At 35.2% G+C, this 15,282-nt stretch overlaps 1 protein-coding gene across 7 annotated transcripts in view; it reads left to right on the top strand.

Moving 5' to 3' along the window:
• LOC136031369 (A disintegrin and metalloproteinase with thrombospondin motifs 9-like) overlaps nucleotides 1-15,282 on the top strand; it is a 466,037-nt gene that overhangs the window by 250,234 nt on the left and 200,521 nt on the right. For all 7 annotated transcript variants that reach the window (XM_065710922.1, XM_065710894.1, XM_065710885.1 and 4 more), the window contains one exon: nucleotides 11,929-12,055. In XM_065710922.1, the coding sequence (XP_065566994.1) occupies nucleotides 11,929-12,055 (127 nt within the window). The remainder of the gene's footprint in view (nucleotides 1-11,928; nucleotides 12,056-15,282) is intronic.

The following is a 15,282-nucleotide window of genomic DNA, read 5'->3' as shown; positions in this document are numbered from 1 at the left end:
AGAAGGTAATAAGCTTACCTAAGCTATGGATGTCAGGTTATTGATTTTTCTTCTAACGATAATTTCGACAGGACCTGTGCCTGTCATCATCAGGTTAATTCAAATTTCTTGCCAGAAAGTAAAATCACTAAATAAATAAAACTAAAAACACTGAACAACACTAATGATGAGCCGAACCTGGAGTTATTGTTGTGCCATGGCCCGAATTTTGGTAGAGGCGTTGATGGCTGCTGTCCTAGTGGATCTTAAAGAGGTTGGGCCTTTAGGAAAGGGGTGGAATTTTTTAAGAGTTTTCAATTTATGGTTGATTGGTTCCCAAGTTTCGCTAATATGAAACTCACCATTGTCTTTATTGATGGCTGGTTTATTTTTAGCAATTTCCAAAGCTTCTCTGATTTTCTGCTTTAAGAGTTGTGGGACAATAGCAATAAGTTGGGCTTGGTCAAACTTAATGGAGTGGGAAGGGTTTTCAAAGATATGATGGGCCAATGCAGAGAAATTATCTTCCTCCTTTAGCTTTGTCTTTTTAAGGCAGGCATCAATGGAATCAGCATGTCCTTTTAATCTGTGATGTAGAGGTCTCATGGTACGACCTTTATAGGTATCACCACAACTGCAAGGGATATCATATACCCCTGGTGGATCTGAAGTAATCTTATCCTTGCCTTTGTTCAAGAAGGAGGAAATAGTCCTTCCAGAGGGAAAAACACCTTAAAGCCAAGTTTAGTGAGTTTGGAGCTTAAAATGTCAGTAATGCCCTTGATATAAGGTAATGACAAAAAGCGTTTATCATCTTCAATCTTAGGAGCGAAATTCTTGGTAATTCCACTCATCTTTCTCCTGAAAATAAACTTGTCAATGACTTTTTGGGGGTATCCGTTACCTATCAGAACATCTCTTATATAATCAAGTTCAGCCTTCAGCTCAAAATCAGAGGAGCACACCAGAAATGCTCTATCAACCAATGAATAGACTACAGAATTCAAGGGCATTACTGACATTTTAAGCTCCAAACTCACTAAACTTGGCTTTAAGGTGTTTTTTCCCTCTGGAAGGACTATCTCCTTCTTCTTGAACAAAGGCAAGGATAAGATTACTTCAGATCCACCAGGGGTATATGAGATTCCCTGCAGTTGTGGTGATACCTATATAGGTCGTACCATGAGACCTCTACATCACCGATTAAAAGAACATGCTGATTCCATTGATGCCTGCCTTAAAAAGACAAAGCTAAAGGAGGAAGATAATTTCTCTGCATTGGCCCATCATATCTTTGAAAACCATTCCCGCTCCATTAAGTTTGACCAACCCCAACTTATTGCTATTGTCCCACAACTCTTAAAACAGAAAATCAGAGAAGCTTTGGAAATTGCTAAAAATAAAACCAGCCATCAATAAAGACAATGGTGAGTTTCATATTAGCGAAATTTGGGAACCAATCACCCATAAATTGAAAACTCACAAAAAACTCCACCCCTTTCCTAAAGGCCCAACCTCTTTAAGATCCACTAGGACAGCAGCCATCAACGCCTCTACCAAAATTCGGGCCATGGCACAACAATAACTCCAGGTTCGGCTCATCATTAGTGTTGTTCAGTGTTTTTAGTTTTATTTATTTAGTGATTTTACTTTCTGGCAAGAAATTTGAATTAACCTGGTGATGACAGGCACAGGTCCTGTCGAAATTATTGTTAGAAGAAAAATCAATCACCTGACATCCATAGCTTAGGTAAGCTTATTACCTTCTATCATCATTATGTATGAAATTTAGGTTGGCCTTAGAGAATATATTGATTACTCCTCCGCGTATCATTAATACATATCTTCCTATAGCCATATTTCCCCTCCAATTATTTTACTGATGCCATATATAAAAATCTCATAGCCATAGTCTTAAATATCTGGTACTCTCTGTGAAAAGTTTTAATTCAAATAAACAAAATGTACTTATTTGTAAATTTTTAAATGAATCTTATGTTAATTATTTCCCTGTGATAACTATTGTCTTCCTTTTTATAAACCATTGCCAATGCTTCAAACGCCAAGATAGTTGTACTAAGATTCAGCTAGTTTCTGTGACTTGCCATAGCTCTTAATGTTCCTTGTAATTTTTAGCCTTTGTCAAGGTCACCCTATATACAGAATTTAGCTCATCAAAAATATAAAAAGCAGTGGGATGAAGCGTCAAAGAAATTTCTTTATCAGCATGAAACTTCAACTTTCACAGTTATTCTCCAAAATCATAGTATTTTTTCTACCTCTTTAACTACCCTCCCCCGCCTGTTTCGACTACCTTCTTTTTTATACTACTTTATTTTAAAGGTTACGTTTCATCCTTAACTTTACAAAATAACTTATTGTATCCCTAACTCTGTTTAAATTTCTTTTAAACGTGTATGCTAAAATAATCATAATCTCGGGATTTACATTTTTCTGTAGCTCTTATGGGACTAGACCTGTCCTGACTAGTATAAGGGCAGGTAGGTTTGATTATATTACATAGGAGACATATGGTCCTTAGCATCTGATTTGACTAGTAGGCTTTAATGGTTTCTCAAACTCAAAAAACTAATCATTCTACCCCAAACCCCAAAAGAGAGGCTTTTCAGGGGACATAAGCACCCCATTTTGAATGGAATTTATTGTGAAATGGACATGTCCAGGTGGAATTTTATATCATCTTTTATTTCTGATGTAATTGGTCAACTCCTTTTTAAATTGTTTTTTTTTTCAATTTCACTCCATTTTACTTTCTTTACGCATTTTAACTATGATTTTCTATTCATTTTTCTGCTGTATCTCCCATGTTTCATTGTGCTTTTCTTAATTTTTTTTTCAACATTTTTTTTGGAGAATTTTGTATATTTCTGGTTTTGACGCATTATATTGCTAATTTATGACAGTGTTAAATTATTTTGTGATTTATTATTTGATGAGAGATATATGAATTTTGGCATTTTTGCTTGTGGTAATAGATTTTAAGTAAATATTTATATGATGAATGTTCTTGAGCCGAACTGGTCAGCCATGACAAAAATACAACAAAGAGAGGTAAAACTCAATGAAAAGACAACAAACGGAACTGCAGCCAGTAGAAAGAAAACATGAAAGACTAAAACAACGCGGATATTTCGCCTGTATGCAAACTATGCCTAGCTTGCATACAGGCGAAATATCCGCGTTGTTTTAGTCCAGTATCTTTTCTCTCTACTGGCTGCAGTCTCGTCTGTTGTCTTTTCATTGAGTTTTACCTCTCTTTGTTGTATTTTTATATTTAGCTGGTCATATGTCATCAACATTCTCAAACTTCATAGCAAACTTTCCAACCGCTACCAAGATTCCCGATACAAGTTTTCGTCCGTAGGATATTGTCTGGGTATCATGACCATTGTTGGTGTTTGTTTTCATCCCCGTGAAGTCTTTTTTTGTCTTTGAGATTTCTAGTAATTATGTGAAATTTTTGCTAACGTTGATATCTGAAGCCTCTTTCTTACACAAATCTAAGAAGCTATTTACTTTTCAGAATCGCTAATCATATCGTCAGTACAATCTTCATATTTTAAGTTCCCAGGAGTGATAATTAAGGGAAAAATATCCACGTTCGATAACCCCACTTTAGGAAAATGATTTTTCCAATTTCTTGCTCGTGTAACCTTTCTTTTTACTTTATCAACCACTGTATCCTAATTCGATCCCTTACCTTCATTCCAAAATATGAGTATCCTACGTCATCTAAAATTTTCTTAATTTCTTGCGGCCACCCTACCTCTATCATGTCCTCCAACAAACTAAAATACACTTCTTTTGCTAGCCTATTTTTACTTCTCAAAATTTTTGTCCAAAACTTCACCATTCTTATTAACCTATCTTTTCTTAACCTACTTAGTCCCAAATCCCCCTGCAATACAACACTGTGAGTAGATTTATGGACCCGATAAACTCTCTTAAGATAATTCCTTTGCATTCTTTCCAACTCCTCACTTTCTTTTAAACCCCACATTTCACATCCGTAATGCTTAACTGGAAGGAGTTTAGTCCTAAGTAAGAATTTATGCATTTCTATATCCCTAATCTTCCCTACCTCAATTTTTAAAATTGAATTCATACACATATATCCTTTTTATGTATCCTTTTCCATACCTCCTGTGCATACTTACCATTCCGAAAAAACTGAAGTCCTAAATACACGAATTCTTTTTTAATCTCTATAAAATCACCTTTATATCTAAATTGATTATCTTTAAACAACAAAGAGAGATAAAACTCTACAAAAAGAAAACTTCAAACGAGACGACGGCCAGTAGAGAGGAAAGACTAAAACAACGCGGAAATTTCGCCTGTATCCGAACAAGGCGTCCTCAGCACAAGATAAAAAATTAAAAGAAAACTAATCCAAAAACAAATAAAAACCACCACCAATAATAATAAATACAATTGTCGCTACTTATCCACGTAGGGAAAAGCAGCTATTTGAGTTACTTCAATGAGAATCAAAGAGCAACTGAGGAAAAATTATGAAAATTGAAACTTAGTTAACTATTCTGTTGCGAAATAATCCTCTTGTAAGCTAATATTGAAGCAACTCTTTTTGGTCTAGTGGATAATCTTGTCCCCTGGTGATTGTGTAAAATTTTAATTCCCTTATTGATTATTGTTTCATTTTTCAAAAGGATATCATAAATTGGGTCAATATTTAAATTCCCTGTGTCTCTATTTATTGAAATGTTAGCAAATATATGTTTTTTAATTTCTATAGCCTCCCTCGCCCACTGAGAAAAACCTCTATCATTAGAAATAGTTGTAGCCTCGTCAAATTGTATAAAATGTTCGGGATAAAAGAATGTATGTTCAGCTAGAGCCGAAACAAAAGTTTCCGGAGGCTTTCTTAATTGTAGGGTTTTTTTCTATTGAGTTGCGATGCTCAATAAATCTTTCAGTAAATTGTTGGTGAGTTCTACCAATCTAAAACTTTCCACAGGAACAAGGAATTTTATACACCCCACTAACTAAATCTCTCCGGGTTAAATCCTTCCCAGAATTAAGAAAACTACCTAATGGTCTCACTGATTGGAAACAAGTATCAATGTTATGTTTACCTGAAATTCGTTTAAGCATCTTCCCCAAAGTAGGTACATAAGGTAAAGAAATGAAACTTTTCTGTAAGTTTAATTCTGTGCACTGTGAAACCCCAATAACCCTATTGCTGTGTTTAATGCGTCTATTTTTTATTATTTATCAATGAATTTAATCAGGTAGCTATTACAAAATAAAACATCCCTCAAATACAACAATTCAGAATCTAAAAACTCCCGGGAACAAATTCTGAAAGCTCTATCCACCAGTGCAATCACAACCCCTCGTTTCACTGAAATAGGGTGGTACGAGTCAAAGTTCAAATACCTATCACTGTGAGTAGGCTTTCTATATACTGAAAAAAGTAAATGGAACTCACTTTTAATCAATAAGATATCCAGAAAAGGTAGTTTATCATTTTCTTCAAACTCCACTGTAAATTTTACGTTTTTGTCAAAACTATATAAATGTTTATGGAAAAGGTCTAACGACTCTAAACCGTGTTTCCAAATGCAAACAACATCATCCATGAATCTGCCCCAGAAACAAGGAGAGAGCCTACAACTGTGTATGGCGGAGGTTTCAATAGATTCCATGAAGAGATTTGCCAACAAAGGGGAGAGAGATGCCCCCATAGCCAAACCAAACACCTGCTTGTACAATTCACCTCTAAAACCAAAATAAAGAGAATGTTCATTTGCAAGGATAACCAATTTCATAACGACTTCAATCTCCAAACTCGCCATGGTCACATCTTGTATCAAATCAAAGTGCTTTTGTAATTTAATCCTTAATATATCTTCGCACTTTTTCACGTTACAATTTGAATACATGGACACCACATCAAAACTACAGAGAATTGAATTCTCCTCCAAGGCGAAATTTTTAACTTATTAGTAAGATCAGTGGAATTTTTTATATATGATTTTTGTGTTCCTAAGAGTGGACGCAATGCCACCGACAACCACTTTCCTGATTTTGCCACTGGTGATGAGAAAGTTGATACAATGGGACGGAGGGGGACTCCCGTCTTATGAATTTTGGGTAGACCATAGATCTTTGGTGCGGAACAACCTCTTGAATAAAATTTATTATAAAATTGTGGGGTAATGTGTAAATTATTTTTCAGTGACTCCAATTCCTTTCTAATCGACTTTACATATTTATCCGTAGGATCGGAATCCAATTTCTTGTAAATAGTGGTATCCGAAATGATTGTATTCATTTTACGATCATATTCATCAGTGTCCATAATTACAATAGTATTGCCTTTATCTGCCCTAGTGATAGTAATGACCATATCCTTTTTCAAATCAGAAAGTATTTTAATGTCATTTTTGTTATATCATTTTCAATTTTTTTCATGTTAAAAGTCTTAAGTTTCCTTACGATTTCAGCTCTAAGTTCTTGAGGAGCTTCGACTTTATCAATAGAAGCCATAATTCCTGACTCTACCTTAGAAATTATTTTTGAATAAGAAATTGGGGTTGGAAAACAGAATCTAAAACCCTTCGACAAAACTGCCTCTTGTTGACTACTAAGAGTCTTAGACGACAAATTCTTAGTGGCAGGACCCAGACAAAAACGAGGATAAAAAGTATCCGAATTCTGGAACTTTCCAAACAAAAGTCTATTGAACTTGTCGACCAAACGAACCTTTGACAAATGGAAATCATGGTGAAAAGATCTAACGGCCATTTCCTTAATTCTCAGAAAAATGTCAAATGGAAGGTTATTCCTCAAAAAATTTTCGACAAAATTTAAGTCTTTGGACAACTTAAAACGTCTTTGTTTTTGCTCGGAAGTCATGTGATTTAAAGCCATGAGGCTTAATTTGTTTTTTAATTTTGATTCATTTTCAGTACCAAAATGGGTATTGATTCTAAAAGATTTAGGAATCACTGATTCCTTCTTGCAATTTTTTAAGAAAATTTGCTGATTTAACAAATTTTCTTTTAATTTTTTATCTTGTGCCGAGGACACCTTGTTTGGATACAGGCGAAATATCCGCGTTGTTTTAGTCTTTCCTCTCTACTGGCCGTCGTCTCGTTTGAAGTTTTCTTTTTGTAGAGTTTTATCTCTCTTTGTTGTTTATTGTCATGTCTAGACAGTTCGGCTTAAGAACTTTCAAACTTTGATTATTTTTCCTTAATTCTTCACCTTTCCTAAAAACTACAATTACCGTTTTCTTCTAATTTAATTCTAATCCTTTCATATCCAAATATTCTTCCATTATGTTTAATAGTGTGGCATGTCTTTTGCCGGTTGTGCTATAAGAGCAATATCATCAGCAAACAAAAGCATGTATATTTTTGAAACACTTGTCAGTACTTCCTCTTTTTTCATGATTCCTTTTAAACTATACTATGCAAAACATAAACCTGCTATATTTTATCCCCTTCTTTCCTAAACCTTTCCTGTTCCTCTATTAATTTCTCCAATTCTTCTAGCCATTTTCTTAGTCAAGTATCTACTACCTTACAAAAATATTACTAACTATAGTATAAATCTGGATCAGTAGGTAATTCGACAGTTTTTTGCTGTTTCCTTTTTTTTTATAAATTAAATAAAAAAACGAGTTTTTTAAATGAAAGTAAGGAGCGACATTAAAACTTAAAACGAACAGAAATTACTCCGTATATGAAAGGGGCTTTTCCTTCTCAACGCCCCGCTCTTTACGCTAAAGTTTGACTCTTTCTCTTAACTCTACATTTTAAAACAGTAAAAAACTTTAGTGTAAAGAAAGCCCCATTCATATACGGAGTAATTTCTGTTCGTTTTAAGTTTTAATGTCGCTCCTTACTTTCATTTATAAAACTTGTTTTTTTATTTAATTTCTGAAGGTTTTTGAATCAATGCATGTTTTGATTTTGGCTCTCCGCAGAGGAATAATTAAAACGAAATTTGTATATATATTTTTTTTTTAGCTAAATGGCTTTCTCATAATTTTGATCGAATGGTTTTGAGAAAAAAAGAGCGGGGGAGGAAGCCTAGTTGCCCTCCGATTTTCGGTTAATTAAAAAGGCAACTAAAACTTTTAATTTTTTACGAATCTTTTTATAAGTAAAAGATATACGTAACTTATAAACTAGCTTACGTAAAGAGCTTTTGTATTCTTATGTTTTTATTACATATATGAGGGGGTTCGCCCCCTCGTCAGTACCTCACTCTTTACACTAAAGCTTACATTTTGTCCCAATTAATTAAGAATGACCCCTGAATCACAAAAGCCGCAGAATAAATAGTTGAAATTACTAAAAATACTTCGGCGTAAAGAGCGAGGTATTAGGAGGAGGTGAGCCCCTCATATGGGTAATAATTTCTGTTCGTTTAAGTTTTAATGCTGATGCTTACTTCCAGCTGAAAAAAAAACTTTTTCATTGTTTTTTTTTTTAAGTAATGCTAGTAAACCCTGCGCTCCCTTCCTGGAAATTTTCTTCCCCCATGACAAATTCCTCGATGGAAAGTTCCCCCAGCATATTCCCCTCTTCTCAACCCCTGCCTCCAACCAAAAAATCCCCCTGAAAACGCCTGTACATTTCCCAATAACCATTACTATATGTAAGCACTGGTCAAAGTTTTGAACTTATAACCCCTCCCACGGGGACTGTTGGGGAGTACGTCGTCCCCAAAGACATAGTTATAAGGTTTTTCGACTACGCTGAATAAAATGGCAATCTCAGAATTTTGATCCGTTGACTTTGGGAAAAATAATTAGCGTGGGAGGGGGCCTAGGTGCCCTCCAATCTTTTGGTCACTTAAAAAGGGCTCTAGAACTTTAATGAGCCCTCTTGCAACATTCTAGGACAACTGGGTCGATAGGATCACCCCTGGAAAAAAAACAAACAAACAAACAAATAAACACGCATCCGTGATCTGCCTTCTGGCAAAAAATATAAAATTCCACATTTTTGTAGATAGGAGCTTGAAACTTCTACAGTAGGGTTCTCTGATACGCTGAATCTGATGGTGTGATTCTATGACTTTTAGGGGGTGTTTCCCCCCTATTTTCTAAAATAACGCAAATTTTCTCAGGCTCGTAACTTTTGATGGGTAAGACTAAACTTGATGAAACTTATATATTTAAAATCAGCATTAAAATGCAATTCTTTTGATGTAGCTATTGGTACCAAAATTTCATTTTTTAAACTTTTGGTTACTATTGAGCCGGGTCGCTCCTTACTACAGTTCGTTACCACGAACTGTTTGATAATGGTACAGCTATAGATGTTGTTCATTCTGTTGGCCAGCTGCAAAATAAAAAATATGTGGCTGAAAACGACAGTTAAAACGGGTATGCACACTTCTTTTGCCTTTTCCATACTCGTAGTGGAATACCGTCTCGACCTGTAGCTTTTTCTTTTGCTGATTTCATAGCCTACCATATCTCCTGTTCCAAAATTGGTGTATCTGCTTCTATCAGGGGTCCATAACGTATAATTTATGGTAAAATGTTTGGAGATCCTTCTTCCTTTCGGTTTCCGTTTACCGATTTTGTCTTGAGGTACTTTTTCCACTGTTCAGGTTCCATAGAACATGTGTTTTGTGCCTCTCCCTTCAGCGACCTATGTATAGCTTTCCAGAGTTGATGTGCTTCTTTTTCCCTGAATCGTTTAATAAGTTATTTTTCTTTTTTCGCTGCTTCGGATTGTTTTTTCTCTCTTATCATATTCTCATACCGCTTTCTATTCTCTCTGTAAATTCTTAAATTATTCTCTATTCCTTGCGGTTGGGATGAACTTACTTTCCTCAGGCTCTCTTGTACAATTAGTCGAAGCTCCTCACACCCGTAATCTGACGGGATCATTTTTAATTAAATTTGAGTATAAAGAATTTAGTGAGTATTCCCCCAAGTCCCTGTTCAAAAAAATATTTTTATTTATTTTGAGATTAATTTCGATTGATTCTCGAACCACCTGTTTTATTCCCAAATCATTACTAATGAGTGAAGAGTTTTCAAAATGTATAATGTGGGACGGATTATTAAATATATGCCAACCTAAAGCAGAATCAAAGGAGTTGTTGGAACTATTTGAAATTAAGGCCTTGTCTATGTCATTTTTATGCTGTTGTAACCGTTTCCCCACAAAAATTCAAAAGCTTACTTCCCCAAGTATTCTTTCTCCTTCCCTTGTCCTTTGATCCACAAAAAGGGGGGAAGGTAATTCTCTGGGGGAGGGGGTAGAATTTCCTGGAGATTTTTTTTCAGGCAGAAGTTTCAGGCCAGAAAATCACAGTGTTCCAATTGAAATAGATAAATAAATAAAAATAAAATAAATAGAGCTGTTTTTGAGAAAAATGCTAAAATACATAAATAATTACAGTGAATTTTTAAAGAGAGTAGATATATATAAGTATGTGTGTGTGCTGATCCTAGGACACATTTGCTGCTCCTATGGCATTATTCAGGAATTTCAACTACAGTAGTCTAAATGTTCTATTTTTCTCCATAGGGATGTCGTTCCTTTAGTGAGATCTATTAGTTTTGTATAAAGCTATTTGTCATTGCATGCGTGGAACAATTCTTAATTTTTAATTCCTTATTCATACGTTTTTGGACAAAAGTTGAAAAATGGGGCATATTTAATATCAGTCTATAATGAGAATTTGTCTTGTTTATTATCGTGAACCGCTTAACAAACCTAAAATCTTCTTGTAAGGGCGAAAGTCGTCAAAGTACAAACTTTACACAAAGCCGTACAAACTTTAGTACGGTGTTTTCTCTTTATTCTACTGATTTATTTTGTCAATCCCAACCCCTTACGTTACACATAAGAATTGATGTGATGCACATACAATTATAGGTTTCTTCAGTTTTAATTTCAAAGATTGTTAATGCGTGAATTAATGCACGTAACGGGATTCACCAGACACTCTTCCTTAGGTAAAGAATTCTGTTCATTGCAAACTACGACTTTTGTTCCAGCTACGCGATTTTTATTAAAATCAAGCCCAAAGAAGCTTAAAGAGCACTTTTCTTTTATTCAAGCCTAACAGCTTAATTCTGGATTTTACAAACGTGAAAAGCAAGACCAATATAGACTCTAGTCATTGTTTTAAGCACAAGATAACAACAAATGATTAAGGACAAGGACTGAAGCTAATTTGTATTCCTCTCATTGACAAGAAGCAAATGTGATTTGTTGTTCTGTGGGTCACGGTAAACGACGTTAATTTGCAGTTCTGTCAATGAAAAGGACTGGGCTTGTTTGCTGTAGCTATCAGCGACAGGGACCGAAGCTAGTTTGCTGCTCTATAAGCAATTGGAACCGTAACTATTTTACGTTTCAGCAAAAAGCTCTGAAGCTCCTTTTCTGCTTTTTTAGTGACAAGGACCGTAAGTACTTTACAGTGTTTCGGTTAAGAGGACCATTTGATATGGTCTTCTGGTATTGGCCACTGATAGTGGCGTCACTATCAGTGATGAGTGCCGAAGTCAGTTAGCTGTTCTTTCAGTGGCAAGAACCTAAGTTATTGGGGTCTTTTATCAGTAACAAGGACCAAAAATCGGTTTCTGTTCTGTTAGGGACCAGGACTAACGCTAGTTTACTATTTTATAAGTACCAAAGACCGAAGCTATTCTAAAGTTCTACCAACAATTTGAAACCTCTTCATATTAGAGACACTTCTACAAGCTGCTAACTGTGTTTCGTTAATATGGTAGACTTGAAACACTTGGCTTGTCCAAATTCGTGAATTTTTTTCGGTAGATTAAGGTCGTGTTAGGTGCATAAGATTTTTTTCTTTTCAGTTTCTACTATAATTAGGGTATCACTTATGTCACACATTTTTCTTTTTTCGATTAGATTCCTTAAAGGTTTTGTTTAACTCATGCGTAATGATGCTTTTTTTCAGGTACTATCGGTTGGTAATCTCTATCCCCCAGACATTCTATATCAATACACAATATCGCGTGTGAAAAGTGAAACCAAGTATAAATGGTCAGTCATTGGATGGACTAAATGCTATCCATCTTGCCAAGGTAAGGTCTTTCTCAGCTCTTTAGAAAGAACTCGTATTGCTCGAGATTTTAGGTCTTAGATGGTAAAATTATATAGGGCATGGATCCCCTGTCCAGGATTGAAGGCCAAACTCCTTAAATTTGATAAGAATACTCTCACCGCTGCTGTAAAACTAAGTATTCCCGACGCTGGCTCACTTGTTTGGTCTAGGTTCAAATCGTTTCTATTCTTCTACGGTAGAACCACAAAAGACTGCAATCAAATCAGATAGGTTCTTCTTTGCTATAGCTTCGTCTTGATGGAAGACAAATACAAGTAGCTAGATTAGATATTTCCATTGGGTCGGTGAAACACCACGCTTGCACATATAAGTTTATCCACTGTAAAGGCGGGGAATTCCATGTTTGACACTGACTATGCTGGTAATGAATATGATTAATGTATGAAGAACTATAAACTATTTGTACAATTAATGAGATTGAATTTTCTGTTCAAAACGGTTTGAAAACTTCTTCATTGCTTTATACTTATCTAACTATCTATAGGGCAATGACATTCTTGCAATGCTAGTTTTTTGAACTGCACTAAGATCTGCTGAATGCAGGTTTTTCACTCGAACAGAATTAATGTTATCAACTGGAACCACCAAAAAGAAGTATTTTAGAAAAAGTATTATCATACAAAATTATGTGTGTGCTGTGATTGGTGCAATAACTGCCCTTGATTTTGTCGATTCCTCCTTAGTTTGAGGCATTTGTCAAGGAAATATTTTTTATTTTGCCTTTGTTTGAGATAGCTTTCTATTTTTATCTTTTGTTGTGAAATTGCAAAGCTTTCAATTATAATCAAAGCTTTGCTGGGGAATGACCAGCCGTGGTCGTTTCAAATTACGCCAATCAAATACCCAAATAGTGCGAGCCTCGCACAAATAAAAATGTGACCAACAACAAGATTTAAAATTATCAAATTCTTCAAAAAAAAAAAAAAAATACTTGGTTAATTGAAAGGACCTGTCTCCAAAATTTTGATTGTAAAAATATTATTTGTTTTTCATTCAGACAGCCAGGATAAAAGTGGTGCTAATAGAACCTTACAATATCGGTTACAGAATTTCATTTCCAGTAAAGAATAAAAAAAAAATAATTCAGTTCACAGTAAATAAAGGTTCCACCTGTTAAAATAACAGTAAGCATAATCACAGAAAATGGTTTGGTAGCCATGAAGCTTGGAATTTTGTGTTTTGGATAGATAATATAAAAAATTGTTTCTAGCCATAATTTATTCTAAATTGGTGGCGATTTAACTTTAGCATTGAAAACAGACATTTGGCTGAGTTATTGCTTTGGGGGAAAGACATAATACTCATTATTTTACCTAGCTAGTCACATAATGCTTACAAACACATTCAAAATTGCTGCCACGTCTGAAATCGTGAAGTCTACTCTACGGTTCTAAAAGTTCGTAATAGGACATCCAGAGTGAAGCCAAAAAATCATGAAATTGACGACAACACAAAATGCCTTAGAGCTATTTGAAAGATTATTGAAAAAGTACCATACTAGGACAAAAAGCACTACTTTCACGAACTAGTATTAAAAAGTGTATCTTTTCACAGAAAGTTCTCAAAAAGTATTCTTTGACCAAAAGTACTAGGAATAGTACTTACGTTGAATGTATTTTATTTAGTGCAGTTAAGGAACTCATTACATGAAGACAATGTTGTCTCTAAGGTGGAACACGTTGGGATGATCAGTTTTTCAATGCAAAATAAAAATTCCTTTAGTGCATCACGCTTAAAACTGCAGGGTTTATGGACACATTATTATTTCATAAGCTTTATCGTTTAATGATGGTTTCAAAAAAAAAAAAAAAAAACACCCGAAACAACGTTTTAATTCACGTGGCTTATTTTTATGTCTGTCCTGGCTGAATAGTTATCACACTAGACTGAGAAGCAACAAGTCGCTGGTCTGACTCCTGCTGGCGGCTATTGTTTGGCTTGGGGGCGAGGGTTTGTGGTGTATCCCTGTAAGACAAGCCAAATGTCAACCAAGATTTAAATAGGTACCCCGAAAAATCCAGGGAAAAACACGGGAAGCGTCGGAAATTTTCCCCCAACCACGCATAGCCCTTCTGGCCGAGGGCAGAACATCAGAAGATCGGACTCTGTGCTACGCAGGCCTCAATATTCTGCATCCTAAAGCTTTGTTGTTGTTTGTAACCTGGACTTAAACCTATTAGTCCACAATTACACCTTAGCCTGACGTTAAAAGTGAAGCAAAGTTTTAATGCTCAGAACAGCCTATGACAAATGCCTATGCTCAGAACAGCTTACTGAAATTAGTTTGAGTTTTTTTATCCGGCCTATTTAGTTTTTTCAATGATACTGTTTTATTGTTCCCCAGACTGTAGAAAACAGAAGAAAACGTGTCATTGACTGAAATACAAGGAAGAACAGAAAGCAATATTTCTAAAGAATTTTTTTTTTGATAGATTTACGTTGTAAGGCAGAAACCAGATGAAAACGAAATATATTCGAAGAAATACAGAAAAATCAAAAGAAGTATGACGATTTTTTTTTGGCACTTATGTTCTCTGCAAATATAGTAAAGTTTGAAAAATTATCAAAAGCATGGAATAAATTCGATTTTGCATTCAATCTTCTTTGCATATATACTAATATCAACGTTACAATTGCGCCCCTGTCTTCTCCCTCACCCCTTTGAGCCTGCATATAACCCAAGGCCAGTTACTAGGGGTGCTTATTCTGTGAATTTGGTTTATATTTTGTTCCTATCTCTCATCAGCCGTTTGTACGTTATGTCAAATAAATCCTATCTCGAATTAAGAGCCAAAACCATTAGCAGTTATTTGAGGCATTGTTTGTGGGTGGTTCGATCCATTTTCTGGGGATGTAATGAAGAAAAAGTTGAGATGGCAATGACAACTTTCATGAACGATGTAGGACTGATCCCATCCTGAATAGGGTGAAAAAGGTCATAAGAAAGTATTCAAAGGAAGTCGAAACCTTATGGGAGAGGATAAAGAAATAAGTTTTGAATATGTTGTGGTGGTGGAGGAGATTATTCAGCTGTTTAGGCCTTAGGCAACCTGGTGCTGTAGTGTGCTGCTTGGAGTAGTGGTTGTTGTAACAATAGTAATAGTACCTGTATTTCCAGGCCCATTAGGCAAGCTGGGATGGTGGGACACAATTGCTTTGGCAGTGACTGCAAATATATTTGCAAAG

Source organism: Artemia franciscana, chromosome 1, assembly GCF_032884065.1.
Source record: "Artemia franciscana chromosome 1, ASM3288406v1, whole genome shotgun sequence".
NCBI lineage: Eukaryota > Metazoa > Arthropoda > Branchiopoda > Anostraca > Artemiidae > Artemia > Artemia franciscana.
Note: the sequence above shows the minus strand (reverse complement) of the source record. Positions and strands in the feature narration are given on the sequence as shown.